This window comes from Cornus florida, unplaced genomic scaffold, assembly GCF_030987335.1.
Source record: "Cornus florida cultivar Cherokee Brave unplaced genomic scaffold, ASM3098733v1 CherokeeBrave_3.0.0_Hap2_Chr02, whole genome shotgun sequence".
Lineage (NCBI taxonomy): Eukaryota > Viridiplantae > Streptophyta > Magnoliopsida > Cornales > Cornaceae > Cornus > Cornus florida.
In genome coordinates, this window is record NW_026775572.1 from 12,508,260 (window position 1) to 12,523,656 (window position 15,397).

Genomic DNA, 15,397 nt, shown 5'->3' on the forward strand with positions numbered 1-15,397 from the left:
AGAAACCCTAATGTGGAGTTGTCCTGTTTCTGTGATCTTGAAAGACAACTGCAGCAATATGAATTATGTTGTTTGGGACTGTGCTTTCATTTTAATGACATTGCACGTGACTAACTCTTCTAGTTTGTTGAATACAATTATAAATTGGAAAGGCGGCCCTTGTTACTTTTGGATGCCAGTCTGAGGACCATATATGCCACCAATGGCACACAATGGTCCCTGAGTAGGAGGTTGATTGGACCCTGGCCATGAACAATGATTGTTGAAATAGATGGCAGCAAGAATGAATAGCCAATTCAAAACCCCACGAAAACAAAGGGAACATCGCGACGAAGATTCATATAACTAAATCCTCACGGGAGACTTTGAAATAAAAGAAAAAAAAATTCAAACCAAAAATTCATTTCATAAAAGAAAAAAAAAAAAAAAACATTAAAAAAAGAAATTTTCTTATGGATTGGAACTTACTCAGAAATTGCTGAGAGATCGAGACAGAGGAGAGACAGCCTGAAGAGAAGCCTAGGGCTTCAACTTTGTAATCTCAGATGAGATAATGCGAAAGAGAGACGGGTTAGCAAACATCAATCCCAAGAATATTCTAAGTGTTGAAAAAAAGACGTTTCAGAAAGTAATCGAAGAAATTTGGCTAAGGAGTTCTAAGAAATTTTAAAATATAGTATAGTCAAGGCTATCTGGATATTTTAGTGGGTGAAGAAAACCCACTCAAAAATCAGGTTCTCGTAACAGCTGATTTGATACATCTTTAGTCTCTGCCTAATAACATCCACTGTCAACTATCACCCAGCGTTCGATAGATATTCAAAACCCTAGCCTTCGCTAGAAGCTTTTGCCTTACATGCTCATTTTAACACCTTAGTGTTCACCGGTGTAGCATGTTTCCTTGATAGAATATTCATAATCCCAACTACGTTTTGCTAACCCAATGACAAAAAGTCAAAAAGGATTCTAGAAAACCTGCACATAGCATTTTACTTAATGCGTTCATAGATGTTCTGAAGCTCAACATCAATTAAAACCCAATAAACATGGAGTAATAAACTTAGCCTAAAAATAGCTGCAGCACAAAGAATCATTGAACCTGCAATTTTTTACTTCAAACAAACCAAATTCCGACTTCTGAGTACCTTAGAGAGAGATTTTCAGAATTTGCAATAATGGGAAAAATCTAACAAATTTAACTCTCAATAAAATACCAAAGTAAGGCTCCAAATATATCAAGTTTAACTGTTTAACCAAAAGGCGTTAGAAACCCTTTGTACATATATATATATAAATTTTTTTTCAAAAGACTTGGATAAATATTAGGCAAGGAGGCAATATAAAATTTTCAACATAAAGGATTCCAGCAAATAAATAGAAGCCTCGAATGTTAAAAACACAAACTCAATGGCAAAATGTGTATATCACTAAATAGTTCTTAAGACAAAAGAAGCTCTCAAAATTCATCAACCATGTTCCTTCTGTCCTACATAAAAGGGAGGGGGGGTTATGTTAATCACCACCTATTATTTGGTGGTTTGACTTTGTAAATCCGAACTATCCAGTTGGATGTTGTGAATGCTTCTTCCAGGTATTCAAGCTTTATGTCCTTATTTCCTATTTCAACTCCCCTCGCTCGATCATACCTGCCATAAAAAAAAGCCATTACAAGACATTAGCGATGAATTTTAGGCGTCATGAAAGTATAACAATGCCTCCATTGCAAACCAATCTGAAACAGACGTCTACAAAACAGAAATCAGAGTATATAAAATGTAACTCAAAGGTAAATTTGAAAGAGACATAAGAGTTTGTTATCATATTACTTCTAACATTGGCAATGATCCTGTTGAAAGATGAATTTATGTTTCTAAGTTTTCATTAGCACAAGTCTAGGTCAGGGTGTAAATTGTAGCCGTACAATAACCTTGACATGATTCATGAGTGGAGCAAATACTCATGAACAGGAGTTCAAGACTGGAATTCAACATAAAGTCAAAAGAGTGTTTCTTCCATCACCCTTAGCAGGTGAATCATCATATGTCAATACAAAAAACGAAAATCTTTTCCCACACATAATATATAATCATTGTATTGGATTTAGTTAGTACTTGATGCCAGTACCAATTTTCATTATCAATACCATCATGTGATGTCAGGAACTGATATTGCCAGAGCAATACTTGATACTTCGTGAGAAATTTATGATAATATATTGCAAATAGACACCTCCCAATCATATGGTACAAAAGGCAGGGATGATGATGATGATGATCACAAATAGACAAGGAACACATATACACACAAACACAAAAAAAAATATTAAAAACCAGAAAGAAAGGTAGAGGTTATACTTACCCAGGAGGTCTGCCATATTCTGTTGTTAGCTCCCCAAACCGATAGTAAGACAGCTTGTACCTAATCACCAAATAGAAAATATATAACTTCCCATTCACTAAATGCAACAAAAATACGTAACCCAATCAGATACACATCTCAAAAGGTGGGAGCCTTTCCTATACTATTAAATTTCTGACAACCTTGAAATGATAAACTTGAGCAAATTATTCTCAAAGAATGAATCAATCATTGCTCTTTAATTCAACACTAATCTAAGAATTGAGGTACATGTTAAAACTGAAACATGAGATTTGCGAAATCAACAAAAGGAAACATAGATTTTAACTCTTTATGTAGGTTAATTTTCTGAAAGATATATAACAAACCCAAGATGGACGATCATACAAGTACCCCCCACTGCCTTTTTTTTACTGTGTTTTTTTTTTTTTTTTTGGTGGGGGGCGGGGGGTTGGTGAACGGGGAAGTGTGCCAAGAAACTCTGTTACATGGACTCTCCTATTTACCTTTACGAACCCATGTCGACACAACATGACATGGGCATGAATATAGGGCATGTGTCCGACAACAAATCCAAATCAGACACCCTGATCCTGCACATGGCATGCTGAAGAAAAATAAAAAACTAAAATTTAATCTATGAGATAGATGCAAACCTTTTCTTTTTACCAATTTGAGTAATAATTAAATATATTCTTACAAATAACAACAATAAATATTATACTATAATGAAAACATATAATGTATTTAAATGCACAGTATGTGTCTACGTACCCATATCCAACTTTTGGACACCTATCCCAGAATCTTAAGATTTGGATTTGAAGAGATCAGATAATAAGATACCCACCAGCACCTGATACACTTTCCCAAGTCCAGGTAACATAGCCTTGGAACATCCTACGGTTTATACAATGGGAACTTTCTAACTTGAGTGTAATACAATATCTGTTACATCTTAGCTTTAGCCATGGATCCTACACCTTAATATGATTAGGTCAGTATCAAGTCCACCCCTTCAAACAACGTAGATTAACAGGACTGCACTGGGTAATGAGCCTTTATATGAATAATACAACATATGCATTTTACTAAACGAGAAACACCATTATGGAAAGAACTAGGATCACATAAAGAGCAGCACAAATAAATGACCCTCGACATAGAAGAATTAAAGACCAATGCTATAATTTGGTAATTTATGCTTCAAAATGATGGGATAACACATGCTTCACTTTAACATAGTTGATAAATGTTGAAGCTTATTGACAAAAGCGAAAAGTTACTACAACAGAACTAATAGAAAGCAAAATCAACTCAGTAGCGAAGCAACTTACATTAGGCAATTCAACATCTTGGGAGCAGCACCTTTGTCAACACGGTATTCACCATTAACAAGGTAATCAGGTTCCTTAATGATAGGGAAAACACCACCTCCGATTCTCACCATCCACAAAAATCTAGTATAAAATTAACTGTTAGTACAGAAAAAGATAAGCCTAGCATGCTAAATATGATGATCCACAACTAGTTAATATACCAGACAAATATTTAACGATTTGGATAACAGAAGCAATACGTGATAGATATACATATAAGCATTGAACTAGAATCATTAAGAAAATATTTTGTATATATATCACATAGACCACTCACTCACCCCTATTAAGTGGCCCCCTGGATAAATACATTAATGAATAATGATCACAACAACAAGAATAATATTATTATTAATCATTGATATATATTTAATAAGCATCTCAACCAAGAAGTAGTCTTGGAAAGTTTTGATCTTCTTGAGAAAACTTTGTACCAAAATCATATAGGTGGCATTAGAATTGTCAAGACTTCAAATATATGCTATGTTATATGATACTTTGCAAGAGCAAAAACCATACTATTCCTTAGATTGATATAAAACCACTTCACTATACCAGTATACCCAATCATAAGGGAGACAGAGAAGGAATTGGTGAAAGAAATACTATTTAAATGACTAACTTTTGCATCTACAACTGAATAATCTACTTCTAAATTAAATTGAAAAATAAAAATAACTGTTCAGTGTTCCAAAATATTATAAATGAAGGCATTGTAAATAATATAGCACTATATATGTCTTCTTCTTTTTTTCTAAATAAATATAGCACTATATCAGATGACCGACAATGTAATTGCTTTCAGCAAAGCCTTACTTGTTAATATCATCAGAAGAATAACCAGTGACGCCTCCAAATACAACTAATACATAATCCACATCCAGTGATCTCATTATCTCATATGCTTCATCTTCATACGATGACATTGCACGTCCAACAGTGGCAATATGCGTATTGTTCCAGGTGTTATTGTCTACAATCACAGTTCTGTTTCCCATGGCAGTGATCTGGTACCCATAATCCCACCATGACATCACCTTAGCATTTGGAGGAGTATTCTGCCGAAGCCAAAAGTATGCTTCACGGTAATCATCAAAAATCACTCTGTTGCCATGGGCACCTCTTGCAGCCAATACAATTGAGGGGGATGAGTATGCCTCCGAGGTGACCCAGGTACAATGGATAGCATATCTACTCAGCAAGTAAAAAGCACCAAGAAGCAATGCAGTAGCACCATTTTTTTGGAAAGGCAGAGATTGATCAAATGAAGCCTGTTTGTGCAACAAATACGAGTGAGAACTCTACATTTCTCACGAATAACCATCAATTATGTATTGAACTGAAAATTAATAGGATCGTGTTGACAAGCACATAACACATTGACCTTATCGTGCTATACAAAGCAAGGTTCCAATGGAGGATTATCAACTTAAGGCACCTATGGAGTTGCATAACATCATGAACACTTATAAAGTTCCATATGTCTACACGAGGTAACTACATTGGCAATTCCGTTATTCTTTTACATAATCAGATTTTAAGGATTTATTATTTTTTATTTTTTTTAATAGAACTGGGCATTAAAATGAATGATGTACTAATTATGACACAGTCAGCAACTAAAGGACTATGTTTCAGGGTACAACTCATTAGCCATGCAAGAGCATCGGTAAGTTACTCTGAAATGTAAACAGTTTGATCTCCATTACACGGCCATGGAACTTGAAATTCAAGTCAAATAAGAACAAACAAGATGTTCTGGCAAAGTAATGCAAAAGGAAATTTTTTTATATAAAGATAATCTGTCAAAGCCATGATATTGACCTTTGGAGTCTTGTAATCCTAAATTGAAGGTAACCAGAACCAATATGAGTTAGCTGGCGACCACTCATTGGAACATAAATAAGAATATTCAATTGAATGTATTCCACAACTAATTGATGCACGGAGAACATGTCAATTCTGGTGCAAGATATCCAAGTTTGCATTTTCCTCGGTAAAAAAAAAAAAAATTCGCGGAAAATTTATTTCATTACGGCTTCTGTCTTATTTTAATGGATATTTTATAGCAAAATTTTTGGAATTTAGGATAAATTCTATATATATATATATATATATATATATATATTCTCAGAAACATACTTTTCCAGGAATAAGATTTTCTTGAGACAAATGGAGTCATTTAACAAACTACCAGACATCTGGGTCTTTAGAATCACAATGCTTATTATCTTACTACTTCACCCATCAAGAAAAGAATGCAGCTATAAAAGCCGGACATCAAGAAATTCCCAGTGAAATTCTTGCAAAGGATTACCAAGCAACTCGATTTCCTTTTACAAGTCCAGCAATTTCTTTGTGAAAGCTGTTGCCACTTGGCAGTAGTAACACAGAAATAAATATATACTACCTTTTTTTTTTTTTTTTTGATAAGTATAAATATATACTACCCTGGTAATCAAGATTCCTAAAACTAGTAGAACTTTATATTAAAAAAAGGAGACATCCAACGCAGAAATGGTGTGAGTATAGTAATAGGAACCTCACCTTAGAAGAAGCCTTTGAACTAGTAGTTCCTTTACCAGAAGCAGTAACAGGAACCTTGTTTTTTGCCCTCACCAACTGAGTTAAATTCTTTATAGTAGCAGACACTGCAATAGCACTAATTAGGCACATTGCAGGTGTAGCAACAAGAATAAGCCGAACCATTACCCCGGCGAAATACATGCTCGTGAGACCATACATAACTATAAATATTGTGGCATCTGACAACCGCTTGAAGCAGAAATATAGACCCGCAGGGAAAAGGAAAAGCAGGATATGGAAATCAAACATGAAAGATGACCATGCTGTTGGCTGATGCTCAGAGACTGATGCAATTATGGGGATGTGATCTTTTGCATAAGTCGGATCCAGCAAAGAGTAAAATCGACCAGTCCATGGGGAGATGTATCCAGATGCCGTGCCAAGTCCAAGAGCAATACCACCCACACCAACCGCACAGGTCACAGTGATCCTCAAAAAGGCTTGAAACAACTTTTCATCATTTAACATGTGCTTAACCCAACCTAAGAAGTAAAATACCTGCATGGAGTTGAAGTTAGTGTTGGAGGGAGTCATATGCCTAATCAGCAGGAAAAGATTATCTCCAAAGATCAATTCTTGAGAGAACAAATAAGTAATTGAAAGAAGAAAATCAAATACTGGATAACTATAGGGTCAATTTCATTCTCTTAAATAACCAAAAGAAAAAAAAAAAAAAAAAACTAAATAGGTACTCTAAGATATAATTGTAGGGAGTCATATGCCTCATCAGGAGGCAAAAGCAACAATTTACTTTTATGATGTAAAGTCCCCATGATCTTATATCATGCAGTGAGGAAACAAGAATGAAAACCCCAATGGCAATAACTCGTGGATAGAGAGATTCTAAAACAGTTTTTTTTTTTCATCCCCAATTATATCTCTGGTATTTAAGACTCGATGCGTGATGGAAATTCATTCTGAGAACAATGAGCTGGTCCTCGCAGAAGCACAGCCCGACATCCCCACTGAGAACAATGATCTGGTCACCTAAGTCACACAATCCTTCTGAAGGGGTTTTGCTCTAACGCTCCACGCGTGAATTGGAGCTCTGAGAGCAAATCCTTCCACAATTTGCAAATTCAATTTTGTCAATCCCCCCGAATTCAATTTGGGGAGTCTCGAATTCACAACGATTTCGCATGCAACATTTATTATGTTGGCAATTACCAAAATGTACCTAATAAGGCTAATATTGAATAAAAACGGTAATAAATGTGCAAAACTAAGAATAAACCTAGAATATTAAAGAAGAAGAACAAATCCTTGCAATATTGACGTCCGCTATATATTGATCACTTTTGTTTGGATATTTAAGTCTAAAAACATTAAATGTGTGTGTACAGCTATAGACACATAGATATTTACAAACAAATTATATAGAAACTTTTTTATTTTACCTTATTTAGTTAAAAAGTTGATCATTTTATAATTCTTTAAAGCATTCATTTCATGTATGAAATTTAAACAATATATCTTCAAGAAATTAGAATAAATATACATATTTCTCATGTTGCATTTCTTTAAAATAAAAATTATAACTATTACTAATATTATGTATCTCCTAACATAAAAGAAATAAGGTTACTTGTAGCTCAAACACAATTTCTAGTGCTTATGAAATTACATTTTTATTATTCCACAAAGTATATAATGCCATTTAGCATACGTACAAATATTGAAAATATATTTTATACACAAAATAAGTGTACAAACGCTCTCGGGGTGCTACTCTGACAATTTTATTTTAGATTTTACAGCGCTCGGTGTGAATTAGGAATTAACCAATTATAGTCTATTTAAAAGAACTTAGAGAGAATTGTTCACATCTTCTTCTTGTCACCATGACAAATTCAATGGCAAGGCGAGTTATACATAAGATAATATAGATTACAAGCACTTGCAAGTAAGCTTGTCAAGCACAACAACATGTAAATACTTTCATGAAAGCTATATTCAGCGACACAAATTGATACCTGCATCAAGAAAAACACGCCCATTGATGCCATATGTTCACCTGACTGCACATGCTGAAAACCCACAAATCGAATCTGCATAGCAAGCAACATTCCCAGAATGTACATGCAATTATACGCAACATACAACCTCATAGAATACCTCCCAGTGACCAAAAGTACCAGCACATAAAGTGGTATCAAATTAATTATAAAGACATAGCCACCCCAAGCCGAGACCATATAGAAATACCCAAAAGCTGAAGCCAAAGCCCAAGCAAGAGAACCAGTATTCACTGCCTTAACGAACAAATAGAAAGTAAGTAACAGAGCAAAAATGGCAACACCCTCATTATCGTAAGACCCCGCCACCGACCTCGAGATATAACCGGGGCAAATGGCGATCAACACAGCAGCAACTAGCCCGGCACCGGAATCCCACAACTCTTTCCCAAAGAAGTAGGCCACGAGAGTGGTGTTGGAGGCAAAAAAGGGCGCCGTCAGGACGCAGACCTCGCGAATGTGGACGGCGAACCGGAGGAACCGCAGCGCCCAGTAGATGATAGCTGCGGTGACCATGAGACCAGGGTAGAGAGTGCCACCAATGATTCGACCCAGTGGGTACCAACTCTCTGAGTCGAACCAGTTCCAGAACTCGTAGAAACCATTCCGAGTCAAATAGAGTGTGGTTCGGTAATTGAAGTAGGGATCGAATTCGTGAATCATGCTCTCGTATCGGAGGACACTGAAGAGGCGAGTGATGAAGGCCAAGATGTAGACTAGACCGAGAATGGTGACTCGGATCAGGAGTTCTTGCTGCTTGGTTTTCAGTTTTAGGGTTTTGAGAGAGAAGGTGGACGATAACAGATCTGGCTTCGAGCTGGGTGGTGTTGCTGCCGTGGCCGGCGATTTTACACCGCCGTTCGCGGCGTCGACCTTGCTCACCATGGTTGATTGATTGATTAAACTACGGATCGGGAGGAGGTTTGTTTAGGGTTCAGATTTGTAAATCTTCCATGAAAAATTGAACAGAAAGTGAAGGAAGTTCTTGAGTACTAGGGTTTCGAATCGGATCTGAATCCAACGTTAATGACTTTGCAGAAGATCCAAATGCGGATTTTTCACAACAAATGAGAATCAGAATGCAAAGTGAATTTACATTGAACAGATAAAATGGAACACTAAAAATACTAGGTACTTCAGTCATAGGCGTCGTAATTTATTTATTTATGTTGTTATATATATATATATATATATTACACCAATGGATTAAAAACATATAATTATAAGCCCCTCCATTGTGAGAGATTTTGCATATAATTAATACTAATTATACATACACCAAAGTGATTAAAAATATATAAATATAAGCACCTCTCTTGTAAGAGATTTTGCATATAATTAATAAATTTAATATCAATTTTCATAATAAAATTGTAGAACCTCTCCTAATAATTAAAAATTGTATTGATCATTTTTGTTAAACGACATTAAAAAAAAATTGTGAAGGTCAAAACTAGTATTTTTTTACTTTAATATTTTTGGTAAATTAGATATAAATTATAAAAGTATTAATTTTATGAAGGTTAATGTAACTTCTGAATTAACATATGGAGTAGAAGATACTCTTAGTGGGTGTAATTTAGCTTGGGAAAAAAAATGTGTGCATAAAATATTATTATTCCAAATACTTTACCATTGAGTATTATTCTAAAATATAATGCGAGTGATTTTTTCATTTAATTATAGTTTATTTACAATTTCATCTATTTATACACATTTGCACATAGGCCTGGCATTTGCTCAAACTCAATTTGTGAATTGTGATCCAACGGAGACACTGAAAAGGGAGATTGATTTGTCTCTTCATTGCAGGATGGAAGATGAATATTGTTTTTGGTTGTGTTGAAATAATTATATACATACACATCTAGAAGTAAAACCAGTAATTCTAGTGTGGAATTATATATTTTTTGACTTGGGATTGAGTTAGATCACGGATGTGGGTCAGATTTTGATTTTGAAAAATAAAATAAAAATTTGAGATTTTATTTACATTCTATTTTACTACTATATGATTATCTTGTTACACTCTTGATTTGTCGACAAAATCATTGAATTTTAAATTGTGGGCCATGAAATTGGGATTATAAGAATTTTGGATAAAATGAAATCAGGAATAGCCAATCTAATGTGGTTAACATCTTATATGTTGGCCTACGTTTGGACCCAACCAGTGTAGCCAACACCTCTAATTCCTTTTAAGAATCCTCCATAAGTAATTAATTACCTTTCGAAAAAAAAAATCCTCCATAAGTAATTAATTACCTTTCGAAAAAAAAAAAGATCCTCCATAAGTAATTAATTTATCTAGAAATTAATTGTGGTACTTAGGCGGAGAGAGTTGAGTAGAATTTTTTGTCGCGACTTTGATTATCGGTTATTTTGCAAAATATAAAGAATTAGAAAAGTTTTACTTATATCTTACATACATAATTAATTAAAAGTTAAAGAGTACGAGTATTTTTATGGCAGCAACTTACCTGTATCGGATGCATGTTGAATGTCAATACTTCACGGACATTTGTGGATATATGTTCAATACTTTTTAAAGGTATTTATAATTTTAAAATATATTTTTTAATTTCTAACACGTATCCGATATTTCTTAGGCATTTTGACTGCGTATCCAATGCTTCTTATACACTTAAAAAAAGTTCAAATTTAATTAAATATTGATTACGTATGCTTGTTTTATTTGTTGTGAAACGAACTTCTATATTATATTAATGATTGTATTTAGATTCATGATATTTTTTTTTAAAAAAATGATAAAAAATTAATTTTATATATATATAAATTATTAATTTTTTTATTGTCCATATTCGTATCCTTTTTTTTTTATTTATTTATATATTTATCATATCATCGTAGTCATATTCGTATTGTGTTGTATTCGTGCTTTCTAAACTTTTCAACTTTAAAAACTTTTTCCATCGTGGAATTATATGGTGGCAATGAGAGTGTTGGTTGCAACCATTCTCTTTGCTCAAAAAATAAAATAAAATAAAATAAAATAAAATTGTTGAATTGTTTTCGCTAAACTAGGTTGAGTTTATGTATATTTTGTGTCAAGAGTCATATGCCCATTTCTTTATTTTTCTTTGTCCGCAATATAAGCAAGTGATTGGTCCATATTTTAAAAGGTTTATAGACATACAGATAATGGACTTGGGGATAGCTACATTTGGATTGAATCCGAAATAAGAAGAGAGAAAATTTACATGGTAGTATATTTTTCAAACATATGAATATGATGATGACCAAGTCTTTGAGTACATTAATTTATTAAGCCAGACTTTGGCCAGAGAGGCTAATTAAAAACCTAATCAACCTTTCTTAGGCGTAAGAAAATCATCAACCCTGACATTTGTTTTTCTAGACAGAAACTTCATGCAAATAGGAGGTTTTACACCAGCAAGAGCAAGTATGGCATTAGGCAATGTCCATATCCCATCCCCACAAATCAAACCAGAAGCCACGGCAGGTCCAAAAGCATCTGCTTTAGCCCTGTTTATCTTTTGCCACACAAATAGTATCAAACTCCCAACACACATGTCAATGGCAAAGTATGATCCCAGATAAAATGGTATCGCCATTGCCATTGGAACCGGAATAAACCACGCTCTCTTCTTCCCCAGACCATCCCTCACCAAGTTTATGAAAATGGCGGCGCCAAAGAACACATAACAAAGAGTGAGACAATTTGTGGGTAATGTGTTGACACCCTCAACCCCCAATTTGGCCATGTTTCGGTACACTAGAGCAAAAGGTGCAGGATATTCACTGGTAGTGAGTCCCATGTCAGGGAAGGCCTTGTAGAATATCCAAAAGACACAAGGCGAAATCACACACCCCATTGCAGTGCCAATCACTTGGCTAACAAACATGGACCGCGGTGAGGCCAAGGTCATGTACCCTGTCTTGAAGTCCTGCATCAAGTCAGAGGCTGTCGACACAATATTCATCATGACACCACAGGCTGCCAGGCCCGCGAGAACTCCACCATGTGAGGCACCAGCCCACGCCCCAATCGTGAAGATGGCAAGCTTGCCATAGGTGGACGCGAGGGACCAATCAGTGAGCCCACAGCCATATGCATTGCAAAAAGCCAAAGCAGGCGCGAAGATGTAGAGAACCAGTATGTAGTACCATTTGAGCTGGTGGAATATGTGAGGAAGTGTAGCAGTTGAGATAGCAGCGATTGCAACGTATCCTCCCATGGCAAACCATGTTGGGATTTGATCTTTGAGGAAGAGTTTGGTTCGTCGCTGGTTGTCATAAGACAGACGAGGGCTCTCAGAAGGTTGAGAGTCAGCAAAAAGGGGACCGGTGTTGGAATATTTTTGACGGAGTTGGTAAAACAAGGCCAAGAGAGTTCGGGTCAGCACCTTGAAGAAGTTGTACAAGCCATCACCAAGAATCACAGCTATGGCGATGAAAATCTGTGTATGTCAAGTTCAAATTAAGCTTTAAAAAGAGGGACAAAGTTGAAACCTCCATGAAGCACATATTCAAGAACACGATTAACAGAAACTATATATATATATATATATATGTGTCCAATACCTTATAACCTTGAAGGCCATGTAGGCTGGTTAGGGGAAGATCTGCAGAGTACCAATCACCCCTTCTAGCTTCTATAAGAGGCCACATGATTCCCCAAGAAAGAATTCCTCCAACCAGCAATGATACATTTATGATATGGGGACAGATCATCCCAACTCCAATATAAGTGGCCGAAAAATCGAAGTAGAACCTGTACTTTTGAAATACACAAATTAATTGCTTGAACAACTTTGGAACACTCAAAACTCCTCTCAGGAGAGGAGAGATCGTACCATCTGGACTAATGCCCGTTGGTATTGATCTTTTGGCATTATTTAGCCTCCCTCAGGTGAATTTCAAATCGGCCAGTTGTGTTTACAATGATCATACTGGAAAATATTAGTTCAAACCAGCCCTGATTATTGGAAATGACATTCATATTTTTTACATCTATAGATTTGTTTAGATATATACTGAAATAAAACATGAGAAAGAGAGTCAAACGTGTACTTGTATTTATATGCTTTGAGTCCAAATGTAGGGAAGTTTGTGAATCCACAATCATCTCCGGCGGTGAAGAACCATTGGAAGAAACCCCATAAGAAACTGAAGGAGAAGAATTTGCCCAATTCTCTCACTTGTTTCCTGAGTAAGTGTAGCGGAATATGTAAGTAAGTAGTGGAACTCTCTGAAATTCATTTATTTGTTGCGCAACATGAAATCTTGAAGTAACACACATATATATATAGGTCTTACTTTGCTAACTTGGCTCCTTCAGGAGTGTGGAAGCTGTTAATAAGATGCGCAGTCGCGGTACCACTTGGATATGTCAATTTGAAGTCTATGACCATGATCTGAGAACAACCAATAGCTACACCATTTAAATTTATATTTTAAATAATATTGTTTCCAACGCAAACTTTAATAGATCAATAATCCACGAGTATTACAATTCTATCCCAAAACTGTTTTGACAATTTAGGTGAATATAAAATTGAGTTTTTTTGAAATCTGTTTGGTTCAATTTTTAAAAAACGTACTATTCCATACATTTTTATTATTGAGTTTTGAAAAACTGCAATCAAACAAATTTTTTTACAAATTTTTAATTTTCAGTAACCTAAAAACAAAAAAATTGAACCAAACGACCCTATCTTATTTCCTTAATTTTATCCAATGTGCAAGTTGTAAAAAATACCTTTCGGAGAGGGACCACTGAGAATAGGCCGAGAAAACTGACGACAAAGAGAAAACCTATCATCCATCCTATGGTCGGATTCTTATAGTCACTCTCTTGTCCTGATTCTTTGGCAATTCGTTCACTCATTCCAAAGAGGTAACTCCCAAAACCTCCTATTTGTACACAATAATTGAGACAAGAAAAAAAAAATGATTTTGAGAAATATAATTAATAGTTGAAAAAAAAAAAGAGAGATTGTTTTCGAATTTTAAAAAACAAAAGTCTATAGGAATTTGAGTTGCCAATGGACATTACCCAAGAAACTGTTGCGTTATAAAATAATAATAATAATAATAATAATAAATATATAAAAAAAAAAAACCATTAAAGATGCTGCAACTGATCCACTATGGCAGTTAACTAAAAAAAAAAAAGAACAGATCCATATAAGCTAGTAGCCAATAAATTTGTGGGGATGTGTACGTACCGCTAAAGGCGATGCCGGAGGAGGCGACCACGCAGGTCTGAACGACGGTGTTCTCTTGGCGGGTGAAGGGTTGCTTGAAGAGGGCAGATCTGTGAAGCAGTTTGGTCCAAGTCTTGACGAAGAAGAAACCCAACAGTCCAGCAGAGACGTTGAGGGAAGGTATGATACCAGTGGTGAGATTGAGCTTCATCACTATGAAGCTGAACATCACCGACAGTCCAAAGCTCACCACAAAGGCTCTCACTGTCAACTGTTTCTTCCATGAAGGCACTTCTTTGCTCTCAAATATCTTCTCCACCGACAATCCTACTTCTTCTTCCTCTTCATGCTCTGCTCTTTTTTCCTTCTTCTCCTCTTCCAAACACATCTTTTCATTTTCTAAATCCATTCCCTCCTCTACCTTTCCTTCCCTTAGTTTTTCCATTCTCTACCCCTCTCTCTCACTCTCTCTCTCTCTCTCTCTCTCGCTCTCTCTGCTTTTTTAAGTTGTGGAGTCTTAGCAGGTGGGTGAATTAATGAATCTTGGGTGGATATTTTTGTGGAAAAATAGTTTGAGATATTCATGTCATTACAATCATCGCAACATGACGAAAGATCGAAAGCTAACCAAATTTTGAGTTATTCAATAGGCACATGTTTAATTTTCTTATTCCTTTATGTCTCCAAATTTAAAATGTATTTTAGGGGCTTGTTAATGGATTATACAATAAATTATTGCATGCTCCTCGACTATCTGTATGTCACTTAGCAATATGCTTCGTCGTATTATTCAATACGCAATATATCGACCAATACACTACTTTTTTTCAAATTCGATACGCGATTTGTATTGGTCAGTTTACACTGA

General features: G+C 35.3%; 2 protein-coding genes across 4 annotated transcripts; both read right to left on the reverse strand.

Moving 5' to 3' along the window:
• Positions 1–1,388: 1,388 nt before the first annotated feature.
• LOC132293666 (dolichyl-diphosphooligosaccharide--protein glycosyltransferase subunit STT3B-like) lies at positions 1,389–9,488 on the reverse strand. Its single transcript, XM_059791219.1, has 6 exons — positions 8,297–9,488; positions 6,285–6,821; positions 4,554–5,008; positions 3,696–3,818; positions 2,359–2,418; positions 1,389–1,646 (listed from the first exon to the last, which is right to left on the reverse strand). The coding sequence occupies exons 1-6, from the start codon at positions 9,221–9,223 to the stop codon at positions 1,517–1,519; spliced, it is 2,232 nt and encodes a 743-aa protein (XP_059647202.1). The 5' UTR covers positions 9,224–9,488; the 3' UTR covers positions 1,389–1,516.
• Positions 9,489–11,545: 2,057 nt separating this feature from the next.
• LOC132293667 (probable metal-nicotianamine transporter YSL5) lies at positions 11,546–15,058 on the reverse strand. Of its 3 annotated transcripts, XM_059791220.1 has the most exons (6): positions 14,551–15,058; positions 14,082–14,236; positions 13,640–13,737; positions 13,394–13,528; positions 12,905–13,094; positions 11,546–12,780 (listed from the first exon to the last, which is right to left on the reverse strand). In XM_059791220.1, exons 1-6 carry the CDS (start codon positions 14,972–14,974, stop codon positions 11,665–11,667), a joined length of 2,118 nt encoding a protein of 705 aa, XP_059647203.1. In that variant the 5' UTR covers positions 14,975–15,058; the 3' UTR covers positions 11,546–11,664. The 3 variants fall into 3 exon arrangements, with proteins under 3 accessions (XP_059647203.1, XP_059647204.1, XP_059647205.1); XM_059791221.1 differs by lacking the exon at positions 14,082–14,236 and having other exon boundaries at positions 14,551–14,673; XM_059791222.1 differs by lacking the exons at positions 13,394–13,528; positions 13,640–13,737; positions 14,082–14,236; positions 14,551–15,058 and adding an exon at positions 13,177–13,200.
• Between the last annotated feature and the right edge of the window lie 339 nt (positions 15,059–15,397).

Excerpts from the sequence above, each read along its gene's own strand:
- LOC132293666 (XM_059791219.1), bottom strand. The coding sequence starts at position 9,223 with ATGGTGAGCAAGGTCGACGCCGCGAACGGCGGTGTAAAATCGCCGGCC. Across the intron at positions 6,822-8,296 it reads GCGTGTTTTTCTTGATGCAG|GTATTTTACTTCTTAGGTTG; the intron begins GTATCAATTTGT and ends AACTCCATGCAG. Across the intron at positions 5,009-6,284 it reads GTTCAAAGGCTTCTTCTAAG|GCTTCATTTGATCAATCTCT; the intron begins GTGAGGTTCCTA and ends TTGCACAAACAG.
- LOC132293667 (XM_059791220.1), bottom strand. The coding sequence starts at position 14,974 with ATGGAAAAACTAAGGGAAGGAAAGGTAGAGGAGGGAATGGATTTAGAA. Across the intron at positions 14,237-14,550 it reads CTCCGGCATCGCCTTTAGCG|GAGGTTTTGGGAGTTACCTC; the intron begins GTACGTACACAT and ends GTGTACAAATAG. Across the intron at positions 13,095-13,393 it reads CTCAAAGCATATAAATACAA|GTTCTACTTCGATTTTTCGG; the intron begins GTACACGTTTGA and ends TCAAAAGTACAG.